The 15,888-nt window shown below is 37.2% G+C and overlaps 2 protein-coding genes across 2 annotated transcripts; one reads left to right on the top strand and one right to left on the bottom strand.

Annotated features, from left to right (window-relative positions):
- Positions 1 to 11,929: 11,929 nt before the first annotated feature.
- On the top strand, positions 11,930 to 13,113 carry LOC126582542 (putative pentatricopeptide repeat-containing protein At3g25060, mitochondrial). The gene is made up of 3 exons (XM_050246681.1): positions 11,930 to 12,252; positions 12,358 to 12,831; positions 12,957 to 13,113. Exons 1-3 carry the CDS (start codon positions 11,930 to 11,932, stop codon positions 13,111 to 13,113), a joined length of 954 nt encoding a protein of 317 aa, XP_050102638.1.
- LOC126582183 (uncharacterized) lies at positions 12,632 to 15,327 on the bottom strand. Its single transcript, XM_050246218.1, has 5 exons — positions 14,709 to 15,327; positions 14,492 to 14,584; positions 14,073 to 14,242; positions 13,852 to 13,980; positions 12,632 to 13,749 (listed from the first exon to the last, which is right to left on the bottom strand). Exons 1-5 carry the CDS (start codon positions 14,764 to 14,766, stop codon positions 13,672 to 13,674), a joined length of 528 nt encoding a protein of 175 aa, XP_050102175.1. The 5' UTR covers positions 14,767 to 15,327; the 3' UTR covers positions 12,632 to 13,671.
- Between the last annotated feature and the right edge of the window lie 561 nt (positions 15,328 to 15,888).

The following is a 15,888-nucleotide window of genomic DNA, read 5'->3' on the forward strand; positions in this document are numbered from 1 at the left end:
TTTTTTCATCCCAAATCAAAGAAAAAGGAGAGAATATCATACTGGATCAAATCTAATCGTTACATGATAATTGTATTACACAAATGCATGTAACAGTAAGACTTCATCTCATTGATTTCTCTGTCTTTGTAGTACAACTGTACAAGGCATGTGGTTTTTGATAATGGATGCAGACCTTAATGTTAGCCCTTTCCTTGCAGGAACACAAGTTCGAAATAATTGTTTCGTTTCCTTTTTTATTGAATTGGAGAAAAACACCGTAGCAAGTGTTCTGACATTGCTTGCTGCGCAAGTGCGTTTGTTGCTCAAAAGTACCGCGTTTCTTTGGCTCTCATTCACCGCCTTGCCATCTTCCGTAGTGATTTAAGCTTCACGGCCACAATTGGTCATATTCCTCGCCACCAAACTCTGTTTTGGAGTTCTCTTTTGCCTATGACAAAAAACAGAGCTCTCCTTTGGAAAAAAAAAACAAAACAAAACAAAACAAAACAAAAACCAGAGTTCTTGCGCTTGGGTCTGTGTGAGAAAGAGAATGTATCCCTGCATAACATTTATTCATATTTTATTAGGACAACCTCAAACTTTCATCTGTAAGACATCCTCTGGTGAATTCTATCTCCTTGCTTGTAGTACAAGAAAATTACAGTGCTTTTGGAAAATGGATGCCAACATTAATGTTAACCCTCTACATGAAAAAACGTAAGTTCAAAATATTTGTTTGTTTTATTTATTTATTTATGTTCCTTCCCCACTGTGATGGCATAAATATTGGGTTTTGCCCTTTGGACCCTGGTCACTCCATAAAATTTTTCAAAGGGTGCATTGGGTTGTCACAATAAGTTCAATTCATCTAGATTTCGAGGCCTATAGCTCGACCAACATAATGTCGAGCTAAAAATTCCCAATCGATTTTGGTCTTCAGGCTTTCTACTTGTTATTAACTTCGGCATTCCAGGCCATGGATTCTTACTAACTCCGGCATCCTTACTGTGAGTTTCTTTCCTTGCTTCCGTATCTTTACTGTAAGTACTTGTGGGTTAGGTGGTTTCCTTCTCATTTTCCCATGGATATCGAGGAAGAGATGATGGATAGCCTTAATATTACTTTCTAATGTAGCTTGGACTTGGAGGAGAGATTTGACAACAACATCCATTTGGTTGGGAGGCTAATTGCAGACAATGAGCCCCTCCCAAACGGTAGTTAAATAGGTTCTCAAGTCAGCCTGAAACAAAATGGGGTTGGTCAGGGTCCAAAGGGCAAAAGCAAACATTTATGCCATCACAGTGGGGATGAACAAGTCACCAGAAAATTCTGATCAATTCTCTCTCTTTATACTACTTGTAGTACAAGAAAAAAAAGGCCTTCTGCAATTTGCATAAATGGATGCAAACATTAAAATTGACCCTCTAACAGAAATGTAATCTCAAAATATTTACCAAAATAATTTTTATCACGGTTAAGACCAACTCCAATGGTGGGCTAAAAACCAAATTACCCCCTAAAATTTCCCCCCAAACCCAATCCAACCCAAGGGGAAATTTTGGGTTAAATGCTAAATGCTAAACCAAGGCTAGATTCCCCCCAAAATTTATCCTAAAAATCGGAATTTAAAGTTTTCAATATTTATCGGAATTTAAATTTTTTTAGATTAAAATGTTCATAAAATTAATTTACGATAGTCTACATATTTATTTTTAAAAAAATAATTTAACAAAAAAATTAGCCTAAGTTCATTCTTTAATAATCCTGGACTAAACTTTTAGGCTAGAACGGTTCGAGCAGAAAAGCTATTTCTAGGCTAAAAGCTAAATTTTCCAAGCTAAAATATTTGGCTTTTAGCCCAACCATTGGAGATGGTCTAAATAGTTTTTCATATACTTTGCCATGTATGTATGTTGTGATGTTGTCCTCGTATTTCCTGATCGTTTTGTGGAAAACTCTTTTTGCCCTTTTCATTTTTGTTCTTTCAAAATCAGCTGGGAATAAAGTTTCTCCGTTCTGTTTCGAACCCTTGTAAATTTTGAGTGAGTGCAAGTAAATTCAAGGCAAGATAAGCCTAATTTTTTTTTTAATTTTATTATTATTAAGAAGACGAGAAGATTCGAAACTATTACAATAATTTAAAGTAGGGGAAGTTTTGAACTCGGTTCTCATGTGTGGAAACCTCAACACTCCATCCACTAAGATATTGGACCACATGCAAGCCTAGCTAAAATCTTGGAATAGATAGGCTTTTGTGGAACTAAATTAGTGCCCGTTTAATTATCGTTTTGTTTTAATATTTGTGTGTAGTAAATAGAAGAGAAATATGCAGGTACATGAAAGAAAAGACGAATAGTACAATGCCACTTATTTCCATGTAATTTTCACATCCTATGTGTTGTTAACACAGAAGCACAGGGGAGGAGGCAGGTCAGTACAAATCTCTACCGGCAGTACACAAATATATGTTCTTTCTCCTCGCCATGCTAGGAGCCCTGCTCCAGGTGAAGCAAGCGACCGGAGATTTGAAGTCTCCATTTGTCACATACCACAACACTGTTGTGATGTTGATTGCTAATTTACTCACTTACGCCGGGACATTAGAGACTGCCGAGATTCTCCCAGCTTCCAACAATACAAATATATATGAATTGATGAACAACATCAGCCTCGTGTGGAACTCTTGCGTCGGTTCTACTGATTCTCCTCCTCGTTCCAACTTTCGGGTGGTTTGCTCTTGCATGTTGGGCCTTATATTTTGTGATAATTGTGACCAAGTCCTACCAAACCCTAAAAACACTGTGCACTGAAGCTGTTAGTTATGTCGGTGACAAAATGACGGAGTTGATGATGAGATTGAGGGGCACCGAAGAACCCCAGAACCAGAGAGGGATGCCTTAATTAATTAGTTAATTAACTCATGTCTGCCACGTAAACTTTAATTATAAACTACTTGTTATTGCCTTTGGTACCATTGGCAAAGCCAAGAATTGTTGAGGAGAGGGACAAAATTTAAAAGGATAAAAGCTAGGGATTATCGAGGAAGGTGCAAAATTTAAAAGGGTAAAAGATTCCAAAAGAATTTAGACAATCAAATCCTTTTAGATATTAGACAATATTAACGTCGTCGTCCATTATTCATAAAAGGCAATCCTAGTTTTATCATTTACGCGCTACACGTAATTGCCTACAAATCCATTGACAAACTAAAATCAAAACATTAGGTACCCGAAAACGCATAGGAGAAGAACCTGCAACAAGGACGCAAAAAAATTGATAAAAATCCTGAAACAAGAAAGTATGAATGTCACTTGAAAATTCAAACTAGAATGCCCAATTCAGATCCAACCAGACACAACAAATTCAACCTGGAAACCCCAATTAGCACCAAACCCAGATAAATTCGCACTAAACCATACAAAACCCGTCTCGCATAGATCTCAGATCATCAATTAATTTAAATTATGCAAACGAAAATAAGGGATTTACCTAAAACTTGACGGTGGCTGGTGGCGGATGATGACAGCGTGGAGTCGTGAGGGGCGACGGTGCATGGTGTTCGGATGGCTGGACGGCGGTGGGGAGGGAGTGACTGTTGCAGCCTTGTAGTCGACTGTCGCCCTCTGCGTGCAGGTGAATTGTATAATGCCAAAATGGTCCCCCATTTACGTTACATTCCTCTTACGACCAAAACGAATCGTTTGATTGATTTTCATTTTTTTAATTTTAATTTCAAAACGGCGTTGTTTTGAGTTGTACAAAGGCTTTGTATTGCTTGGTCAGCTTATACTGCCTTTTCTATTAAACACAGAGTGATACACAAATTTGATCGACAATCTCCATTAAATATTTTCTTCCCAAATTTTCTCAGCAAAGGATCTCTAGAAAATGTATCAACAAATTTATTTGAGTATCTATGCAAGTGGCGTGCTGGGCAATGAAATGTTGCTCAAAAAATTAAAAAAAAATGAACAAACAACTTTTGTAAAAAAGTGAAATATGTGTTGGAATTTTTTTTTACATTTTTATGAAGAAAGAGAAAAGACAAAGAATGTGGAAGATGGCGGTAGAGAAAATCGAGGCAGATTGTCCGTCCTCCAGTTATAGTACTCTTTTCATCTTATTTTATTTGTGCGATCACGGTTAAGTCATGTCAACATTTTATATTGATTTTTTATAGAGATAATAAAACAAAAAATAATAAAAATATAAAATATTAACGTGATTTAATAATGATCGTACAAATAGAAGAGAATAGGAAGAACACTATAACATAATGGCAGATAATCGGCCTTCATAGAAAATTTAGAAGAAAACATGAGAGGAGAAGAGGACATTCATCAGCTTAATCTTTCCTCTTCCACTCTCGTTTTCAGCAGGAGGATGGTGGTCCCCACAAATTGAAATTCATCCACTTAATTTTTCCTCCTCCTCTCTCTCGTTTTCAGCATCGGGAGGGAGGATAGTGGTCCCCACAAATGTTTTTTTTATTTCTCATCACCAGGCTGGCTGCTCCGATTTAAATGTGCCAAGGGCATTAGTGCAACTAACATAATGCCCTTAGCTTCTACAACTAATTACACAATTACCAGCTCGCAGGAGAATCTTTCATAGATTGTTCTGGCATTAGTGCAACTAACATAATGCCCTTAGCTTCTACGCCTAATTACATAATTACCAGCTCGTAGGAGAATCTTTCATATCTTGTGGCTATTTAAACAAAGGAGATTGATATTGTTCTGGCATTAGTGCAACTAACATAATGCCCTTAGCTTCTACACCTAATTACATAATTACCAGCTCGTAGCAGAATCTTTCATATCTTGTGGCTATTTAAACAAAGGAGATTGAGATTGTTCTGGGAAGAGCCTTTCGTATCTTTCATATCTGGGAAGAGCCTTTTCTTCGTACTTCAACACTTCCTCGATCTCTCCCCCCTCCCCCACACCCCAAACACCCCATCTCCCCAAAAGAAGTTATGGACGTCGAAACGTCGGTTAATTCTCCGCGAACCCCAGCTCGGTTAGTACATTTTCTTTTGCTTTCGTTTTCTCTACTTTCTAATTATTTGGTTTTACTACTCCTAATAAAGTACGTACAAGGTGATTAGCTAGGGAAATTCGTCCACTTACTCATCTAATTTTCTTTCCAGCAGCACAAGGGAGGATAATGGTCTCCACAAATGTATTTTCTTTCTCCTCACCATGCTAGGCGTGCTCCTACAAGTTAAATGTGCAGCCTTGCAGGCGTCTCTATTTCACACAAACTACGTCATTTTTTTTATATTAATTGCCGATTTATTTGCTTATGCCGGGACATTGGCTATTGTTAAGATACTGCAAGCTTCCCACAATTCAAATATGTATGAATTGATGAACAAAATTAGCCTTTTGTGTGGAACTTTTGCCTTGATTCTACTAACGTTCCTCCTAGTCCCAGGTTTTGGATGGTTTGCTCTCACATGTTGGGTCATATGCTTTGTGACAACTATGGTTAAGTCTTATCCAACATTGAAAAGACTTTGTACAAGTACAACAAATGCAACTGACATACTCCGTTATGTCATTCGCAAACTGAAGGAGCTGAACATGAGATTGAATGACACAGAAGAATCTCAATCTCAAAACCAAAATGGGATAGTTTAATTAACGGGTATATTTAAGTTTGCCCCCTCAAGTTTGTGTTTAATTGTAACTCCACACAAAATCTTAAAATTGTACAACTTTGTACAGAAAATTAAGATTTTAGTGTAAGATCATAGATTTGTCAACTTTTTGGTCGGTATCTTTGTTATATGGCTACGTGACATCACGAGACCCACTCTATCACCTATATGGACTACCCAGATTAAAAAATAAAAATAAAATTTTGCTTTTGGAAATTCATTCAAATCTTCTTCTTTTTTTCTTTTCTTTTTTTATATAAAAATTACGATATTCATTGCATATTACTACAAAATGAATGTATGAATGTAGAGTTTTTATTTTGGAATGAATATATATAATAAGTCACAGCATATGAAGTTAACCCTTTTTTTTTTTTTTTAACAATTCATAAAGTTATGAACTTATTCTCAATAATGCCATTTCAGTGTACATCTTTCATAATTAAGGTAGATTTCCAACTTCCCTGGACATATATATGGCTCTTTACATAAACAGAGGATTTCAATCAGTAAAACGTCCTAATGTTAAATCTGCATTTTATGCAACCACCAACTCATAGCATTCGGGAAGTATAGAGATAGATGCAACCTGTGTTGGATGAGTGTTCTGTTGCAGTGACTCGGAAACCTCTTCTTTACAGCATTCCAACTAGACACAACTGGTCAGTGGCGAAGCCAGAAATTGACTGGGGGAGGGGCGAAGTTAAAGGATTGCAAAGTTCAAAAAAATAGCAACAACCAAATCCTTACAGCCTTAATCTTTGAAGGATGATTTAAGCATTGTTTTTTTTATAGTATCGTTCCATTATGTAACTCCTTCAAGCATTGTTTTTAATAGTATCGTTCCATTATGTAACTGTAAAATGGAAAGGAAAAAATAATTCTTACACTCTTAATCCTAGAGTAGACTATACTAATATGCATAGTAATTAATTCAACCAACAATTCAATTAAACAATACCAATAAGCATACAAATTATTCAATAAATAAATATTCAATTCAACTAATCATATGAAATAATCAAGAATTCAAATTTTAATTTTCACCCAAAAAATACATTTTAATTTCATATCAATAATCATAGAATCAGATTAATAATCAATAATCAATAACCAATAACCATATTAGTGCATTACCATAAAATTCTATACCTATCAAACAAAATGTGTATTAAATAATTAATTAGGGTTAGGGATTATAAATTTAAGAATTAAAAATTTTTACCTTTGAAGGCTGAAGCCGGCGGCTCAGGCGCTCAGCGGCTAGAGAAGTGGAGGAGGGTGGCTGGAAGGTTGACAATATAATTGGAATTAAAAAATATTTTTTATGTTGCTGATGGGACTTTGGGTTGCTGAAATGTTGTGCTCTCTGGCAGAAAGGATGAAAAAACAAAAGGGGAGGACACGGCAGCACTGAGGTCTGAGTGGTGGGAGGGATTGAGAGTGAAATGGGAACACGCGGTCCCCCAAGATATATATTTTTTATTTTAAAAAGTACGAAACCGCAGGCGCTATTTCAATTATTTTTTTTATTTTTTTTACCAGAACCAAAACGACGTCGTTTTGGTCTGGATGTTTAAAAATAATAATTCAAACTTAGTCTGCTGCTGCGCGCAGCAAACCCAGACATCATCGAAGTAGGGACAGCTGAACCAGTGGGTTTTCCGGCAAGGGGAGGGGCTGACTCAGAGATCCAGTCCTATTTTCCGGCGAGGGGAGTGGCGGCCGCCACTCCTCGCCCTCACGTGGCTTCACCACTGGTGGGAGGGATTGAGAGTGAAATGGGAACACGCGATCCTCCAAGATATATATTTTTTATTTTAAAAAGTACGAAACCGCATGCGCTTTTTCAATTATTTTTTTTACCAGAACCAAAACGACGTCGTTTTGGTTTGGATGTTTAAAAAAAATAATTCAAACTCAGTCTGCTACTGCGCGCAGCAAACCCAGACATCACCGAAGCAGGGATAGCTGAACCAGTGGGTTTTCCGGCAAGGGGAGGGGCTGACTCAGAGATCCAGTCCTATTTTCCGGCGAGGGGAGTGGCGGCCGCCACTCCTCGCCCTCACGTGGCTTCGCCACTGCAACTGGTGTGAATCCATCCAAACCTACTCAAAACAACAAAATGCCCAATTCCAACTAGACACAACAAAATCAACCTGGAGACCCCAATTAGCACCAAACCCAGATAAATTCGCACTAAACCATACAAAACCCGTCTCGCATAGATCTCAGATCATCAATTAATTTAAATTATGCAAACGAAAATAAGGGATTTACCTAAAATGTGACGGTGGCTGATGGCGGCTGATGACAGCGTGGAGTCGTGAGGGGCGACGGTGCATGGTGTTCAGATGGCTGGACAGCGGTGGGGCGGGAGTGACAGTTGTAGCCTTGTAGTCGACTGTCGCCCTCTCCCATGGCAGAACAAAGGCTCTGAAGCCTGCATGTGAATTGTATAATGCCAAAATGGTCCTCAATTTACGTTAGGGGTGTGCTATCCACACATCCTATTACGACCAAAACAAATCGTTTTATTTGTTTTCATTTTTTAATGAGTAAACTGACGATTTGCCCCCTGAACTATCACCCAACTTTTGATTTGCCCCCTAAACTTTTTGATTGGAAAATTAAGGACTTAAACTAATTTTTTTGGCCGATTTCCCCCCTACCATTAGTTTTTCATAGATTTCATCCAAATTAACGTTAACTCTTATCATGTGCAAACCACGTAACTCTCATTTGTGGACAAAAGCGTCATTTCACTAGACATTCAGACAAAAAAGCTATAGAATCACATATATTTGCATAGGTTTATATTTTAGAAATCTAAGGTTTTCAATTATTTTAAAGAATGAAGCGACCGAACTACCTACACATGTTGTGCATATGCTTCCATTTAACAGAAATTTGGATGGAATGAATGAAAAATTAACAGCAGGGGGCAAATCGGCAAAAAAAATTAGTTTAAGTCCTTAATTTTCCAATTAAAAAGTTCAGGGGCCAAATCGAAAGTTAGGTGATAGTTTAGGGGGCAAATCGGTAGTTTACTCTTTTTTAATTTTAAGTTCAAAACCACGTTGTTTTGAGTTGTACAAAGGCTTTGTATTGCTTGGTCAGTTTATACTGCCTTTTCTATTAAACACAGAATGATCTGTTTGAGATAGAAGGAAATAGAGTACCATAGAGTGATACATAAATTTGATCGTCAATCTCCGTTAAATATTTTCTTCCCAAATTTTCTCAGCAAGGATCTCTAGAAAATGTATCAACAAATTTATTTGAGTATATATGCAAGTGGCCAGTTGGGCAATGAAATGTTGCTCAAAAATGACAAAAATGAACAAACAACTTTTGTAAAATAGTGAAATATGTATTGGATTTTTTTTTTTTTTTTTACGTTTTATGATAGTTGGAGAAGATGGCTTAGTTGTTTTTCCCCGTATTTTTATGAAGAAAGAGAAAAGACAAAGAATGGGGAAGAAGACGGTAGAGAAAATTTAAGAGAAAAGGAGAGAGAGGAGAAGAGGGAAAAAAAAAAAGAACCATTAAATTATCTCATGATGTATATTAATTAGTGTGAAAAATAATTATGTGAGTATTATAAAATAATAAAAGGTCATACAACGGGTTTTGATTTTTATTATAAAATAATAAAAGATTATACGGCGAGTTTTGTTTTTATTATAGAGTAAACTACCGATTTGCCCCCTGAACTATCACCCAACTTTCGATTTGCCCCCTGAACTATCACCCAACTTTCGATTTCCCCCTGAACTTTTTAATTGGAAAATTAAGGACTTAAACTAATTTTTTTGGCCGATTTGCCCCCTGTTGTTAATTTTTCATTCATTCCATCCAAATTTCTGTTAAATGGAAGCATGTGCACAACATGTGTGGATAGTTCGATCGCTTCATTCTTTAATATAATTGAAAACCTTAGATTTCTATAATATAAATCTATGCAAATATGTGTGATTCTATAGCTTTTGTGTCTGAATGTCTAGTGAAGTAACGTTTTTGTTCACAAATGAGAGTTACATGGTTTGCATATGATAAGAGTTAACATTAATTTGGATGAAATCTATTAAAAACTAACGGTAAGGGGAAATTGGCCACAAAATTAGTTTAAGTCCTTAATTTTCCAATTAAAAAGTTCAGGGAGGAAATCGAAAGTTGGGTGATAGTTCAGGAGGCAAATCGGCAGTTTACTCTTTATTATAACTATAACGTCACTTAACAAATTCCAAATTTCCGATGCCAAGCAAAGTCCATCCAAGTTTTTCTCTCAAATCGATTGACATGTAGCCGTAATAATTGAAACTCCAAATCTTAGTCAACTCAACGCCGTGTAACCCCTAATCATTTTTGAACAATTGATGTAACACGTGTCGTTTAGGCAAGTGGCCAGTTGGGCAATGAAATGTTGCTCAAAAATGAAAAAAATGAACAAACAACTTTTGTAAAAAAGTGAAATATGTGTTGGAATTTTTTTCCTTGGTCCCCCACAAATGTTTTTTCTTTCTCATCACCGGCTGGCTGCTCCAAATAATGCCCTTAGCTTCTACAACTAATTACACAATTACCAGTACCATTGCTCACAGGAGAATCTTTCATATCTTGTGGCTATTTAAACAAAGGAGATTGAGATTGTTCTGGGAAGAGCCCTTCATATCTTTCATTATCTGGGAAGAGCCTTTTCTTCGTACTTCAACACTTCCTCGATCCCCCCCCCCCCCCCCCCCCCCCAAACACCCCATCTCCCCAAAAGAAGTTATGGACGTCGAAACGTCGGTTAATTCTCCGCGAACCCCAGCTCGGTTAGTACATTTTCTTTTGCTTTCGTTTTCTCTACTCTCTAATTATTTGGTTTTACTACTCCTAATAAAGTACGTACAAGGTGATTAGCTAGGAAAATTCGTCCACTTACTCATCTAATTTTCTTTCCAGCAGCACAAGGGAGGATAGTGGTCCCCACAAATGTATTTTCTTTCTCCTCACCATGCTAGGCATACTCCTACAAGTTAAATGTGCAGCCTTGCAAGCGTCTCCATTCGACACAAACTACGTCATTTTTTATATATTAATTGCCGATTTATTTGCTTATGCCGGAACATTGGCCATTGTTAAGATACTGCAAGCTTCCCACAATTCAAATCTGTATGAATTGATGAACAGAATCAGCCTTTTGTGTGGAACTTTTGCCTTGATTCTACTAACGTTCCTCCTAGTCCCAGATTTTGGATGGTTTGCTCTTGCATGTTGGGCCATATGCTTTGTGACAACTATGGTTAAGTCTTATCCAATCTTGAAAAGACTTTGTACAAGTACAACAAATGCAACTGACATACTCCGTTATGTCATTCGCAAACTGAAGGAGCTGAACATGAGATTGAATGGCACAGAAGAATCTCAATCTCAAAACCAAAATATGATGATTTAATTAATGTGTATATTTAAGTTTGCCCCCTCAAGTTTGTGTTTAATTGTAACTCCACACAAAATCTTAAAACTGTACAACTTTGTACAGAAAATTAAGATTTTAGTGTAAGATCATAGATTTGTCAACTTTTTGGTCAATATCTTAGTTATATAGCTATGTGGCATCACGAGACCCACTTTATCAGCTATATGGACTGCCCAAATTAAAAAATAAAAAGAAAATTTTGCTTTTGGAAATTCATTCAAATCTTCTTCCTTTATTTTTTTTATATAAAAATTACGATATTCATTAACATATTACTACAAAAAGAATGTATGATGGTAGAGTTTTTATTTTGGAATGAATAAATATAATAAGTCACAGCATATGAAGTTAACCCTTTTTTTTAGGGAACTTTAATGAAAAGATCTCGGTACTGTTCATTTTAACGAAAAACCACATTTTTACACTAAAAAATCAATCATGGTACTATTTATTTTACCCTTTATTTTGTCCTTATCGTTCAAACTCAAAGTTTTCAAGCATTTTTCATTAGTTTTCTTTTTTTTTAACAATTCGTAAAGTTAGGAACTTATTCTCAATAATGCCACTTGCTCCAGAAATACCCAATACACATAGACTGTATATTTCTAATCAAATTGCTATCACCCTAAAAAAATTAAATTAATGTATTCGACAAAAAAATTAAATAAAATTGCTATATTTAACAGAATTTATAAATAAATTATGAACGAAAACTAATAAGAAGACCCAAAGTTCAAACAAAGCGATCTGCTTAGTTCAGAGAGAGAGAGAGAGAGGTATCAAAATGCTTGCTCTCTCACCAATCGCTTACAGTCATGATTCGTGTTAAATCCGGGTTCGGATCATTGCCCTCCAAAACCCAGATTGGATTTCTCTGCACATCAATTCTCGACGACTCACGCCCTCAATCTCCATTTCTGTCAGAAAACCTCGCTTCTTTCTTGGACAATTGTTCACACGCTTTTTCACTGAGAAAACTCCATGCTCGCATTTTCGCTCACGGCCTCGGAAACAATATATTTCTCGGCTGCAAGCTCCTGAATTGCTACTCAAAGTTCGACCTTTTATCAGATTCCAGATGGGTTTTCGACAGAATCGTCAACGGGAATCTGTCTCTCTGGAATGCAATCCTTGTTGGGTATTTCTGAGCCGGTCAATTCGACGAAGCTCTTCGGCGGTGGAATGCAATCCTTGATGGATAGCGGCGCCATTACGTTTGCTTTGAAAAGTTGTATCGAGTTAGGGGATTTGGGATTTGGACGTGGGATTCATGGGATGCTTTGAAGTCTGGATTTAGTTTGAATAGATTTGTGGGTTCGTCGCTTATCGGGTTGTACTCTAGATGTGGGTTTGTTGAAGATGCAGCTGAAGTGTTCGATGAAATTACTTGGAAAAATATTGTTGTCTACCCTTCGATTATTACTGGTTATGCTCAGAGTGGCGACCAACGTGCTTGTGAGGCTTTTGGGTTTGCTCGCCGTATGCAGAGGCAAGGATTGCATCCAAATCGGGTCACTCTTGTAAGCTTACTTGAGGCAGCGTCGCAGTTAGAGACACTGAAAGAAGGACGTTCGGTCCATGGCTATGCTATTAGAAGGGGAATTGGTGGTTCGGATGAAGTGTTCGAAACAAGTGTCGTGGACATGTATAACAAATGTGGATCCCCTAGAACTGCATTTTTGGCGAAATGGATAGAAAGACTATTGGTTCTTGGAATGTGATGATTGCTGGTTATCTTAAAATGGAGCAATCCTTGGAGGCTTTCCGCCTTCTATCAAGTGATGGAAGAAAATTTTCTCCAATGGGATTCTGTCTGTGCTTGCTTGAATTATATGCGTCCAGGAAAGAGTATCCATGGTTACTTATTCGAGCTGGTATGCGACTTGATCTATTGGCAGCCACCACTCTGGTCGATCTATACTCCAAATCAAACAAGTTGATCCAGTCCAGGGAACTATTTGATAGAATGGAGAAAAAGGATGCTATATTGACGGTCTAGCGAAGCTGTGGACACCGTTGTCGAAATGGTTGGAGAATGTATTAAACCAAACCTAGGTTCCTTGTTGAGTTTACCTTCTGCTACTTATGAGCTGAAATACATAAGAAAAGGCAGGTGTATCCACGGACATGTATTAAGGCACGGGTCTGACTTGAATACTGAAGTTACGAATCAAATTATCTACACGGACGCAAAATGTGGTTGTTTAGACCATGCAAGGCAAATCTTTAACAAGGTGAGATATCGGGATTTGGTCTCATGGACTTCAGTGATGATGGGTTATGTTTACCATGGCCATGCTGATGGAGCCTTAACATTGTTTCGGTCGATGCAAATGGGGCAAGCACAACTGATATAGTTACTCTGGTAACTTTGCCTCAGGCAATTTGTCTGCTTGGAAGTCTGAGTTTTGCAAAAGAAGTCCGCTGTCACTTATATCGAGCTGATATGAACAACGATACACCTCTCACCAATTCTTTGGTCATGACTTATTCCAAGTGTGGGAAATTAAATATGGCAGCTAGTCTATTTGAGCATGCAGTTGAACGGTGTCTGACATCATGCAACACGAGGATCCTTGCATATGGGATGCACGGCAAATCCTTTAACCTTTTCCGTTTCATCGTCAACTAATTTCTGAAACATTACTCGCAGTGATCAATAACCTGAGTATACCAATAGATAATCCAAATGTGAAGTACAAGTTTATCTCGCAAAAGTTCATCGGAATGAAGTTACCTTGATGCTGACCTGGAATTGAGGAGAGATGTCTTTCTCAAAACTCTCAGAAACTTTGAAATACATTACGAGACTCATCCCCTCTCCATCACTATCACCGAGGAACATTGCAGTGGGATAAGTAGGCAACTGCAACAACACGGAGGGCAATATCATAAGAAACTGTCGAGGACAATGTAAACAACAAAGCATAGCAACATAAATTTGTTCTCTGAAAGAACCTGTATGTGTACATTGTACGATGAGGAGTGAAGGCAATTTTCAGTCGGCTTTAACTTTGGGAAGCTCAAGACGTTGGGCAGTGTGATGTATCTTATTTGGGCACACAAATAAATCAACACCTGTTGGAGTATATGGACTGTAGTTTGGAGCAGGTGACTTTCGTTTATCCCTGATAAGCAGAAATAGTATTCTCATTAGAGCAAAGAAAAACCGAAAATTCGAGGCAAGCCAGATTTAAGCATATTGTCTTGAATCTTTTCATTAGAATCCTGTCGATCCTCTCTAAGTCCCTTAAAGCTTCCATAAAAATGATCCAGAATGTTCTTCCTCATTGCCAGAAGTTCGTCATCCTTCCCCATGAACTTATCTGAATGACCTCCATCCATTTTTGTATAGGTTTGGTATTCTTCATACTTACACCCATTATCCGCGAGGCATGCAGATCTTTCTAGCTGAGCTACTTGGCCACCTGAGATATTCTCAAATGGATTGCCTGCTAATGGAAAACCATCTGTAGAACAGGGAAGAAAATTAAAAACTAAACTAAACAAAATCCTTTTCCAATAAGTAGCTCATAAAATGTCTTTATACTGTGTGTGAATGCGTATATGTAGTTTTAGGCCGATGGCCAATACCTCCAACGGCAGTGCCAATGAGGCGGAGGGCAGTAGACGGAAGAAGAATATGAAACATTTTCTTTTGAATAGTTCTTTTGGGTAAGGAAATAGTTAAATTTTTGCCGCATCCCCACTTGCTTGGATGAAGACGACCGCAACGAAGTAGCCGAAACCGAAGTAGTAGTGGAAGTGCAGCTCTCCTCTAGCAATTATTCTCTGCCCTGGTTCCCAGAAATCCACAGAGCAAAACCAGCAGCTGCCTATCTGCCCTCAAAATCAACAAATTACCCACCCATGCCCTCAAAATCCACAAAAATTCAACACACTCAAAACACATCAATTCCATCACAGCAAAATTTCCAACTTTCGCAAACAAACTTCAAGAGCATAAAATTTCTGCAGAAATGAATAGAAAAGCAAAATCGAACTTGCCGATGCGAGCTGAGCTGGTAAATTCTAGCAAGAGCGGCGGGGGATAACTGAGAACGCCGGATGAGGAGGAGGCAAAATGTAATTTATCCAAATGATGTTGATTCTGGGCTGTATTGATTGGAGGACAGAGAAGGACTAGGAATAACGAAAAAATGAAGCTTTCAACTGGGATAGTGTGACTAGTGTCGGGGTGGATGAAGGCGGAGGGAGGTAGACAGACAAGAAGATGAAACATTTTTTTAATAAATTTTTTAAGGAAATAATAAAAAAAAACAATTTAATTTGTTTGCCCACATGGCGCTGAGATAGCAACTAGTCAGTACAAGTAAGATATTGAAATAAAATAACGAAAGTGTGAAATTGAAATAAAATAAAAGTACAAGTAAGATATTGAAATATTTTAAAAATATTGTATGAAGTTGTAATTACATTTAAATTTAATAGTGTATAATTTAATTTACCCTAATATTTTAATATTATTATTAATGGAACTCCAAAAATCTAAAAGTGGACTCCTTATAAAAGTATATTTTTTTTTCAAAATATAAAAAAAAATGAAGTGCGCAATTAAATTGTTAGAACATCAATAAAGCCAACTGTAGTGCAAATATATACAGCGAATATGTGTAAATGGATCTTTTACATCTCCGGTGACATCTTTATTGAGGGGCACCTTTAAATAAATATAATATAAGAGCAAATTAAGATAAATTCATCGAAATATACACATAATCCGCAACATTATTCATAAAGCATTTTAATACAT

The sequence above is a fragment of the Malus sylvestris genome, chromosome 9 (genome assembly GCF_916048215.2).
Source record: "Malus sylvestris chromosome 9, drMalSylv7.2, whole genome shotgun sequence".
NCBI classification, from domain to species: domain Eukaryota; kingdom Viridiplantae; phylum Streptophyta; class Magnoliopsida; order Rosales; family Rosaceae; genus Malus; species Malus sylvestris.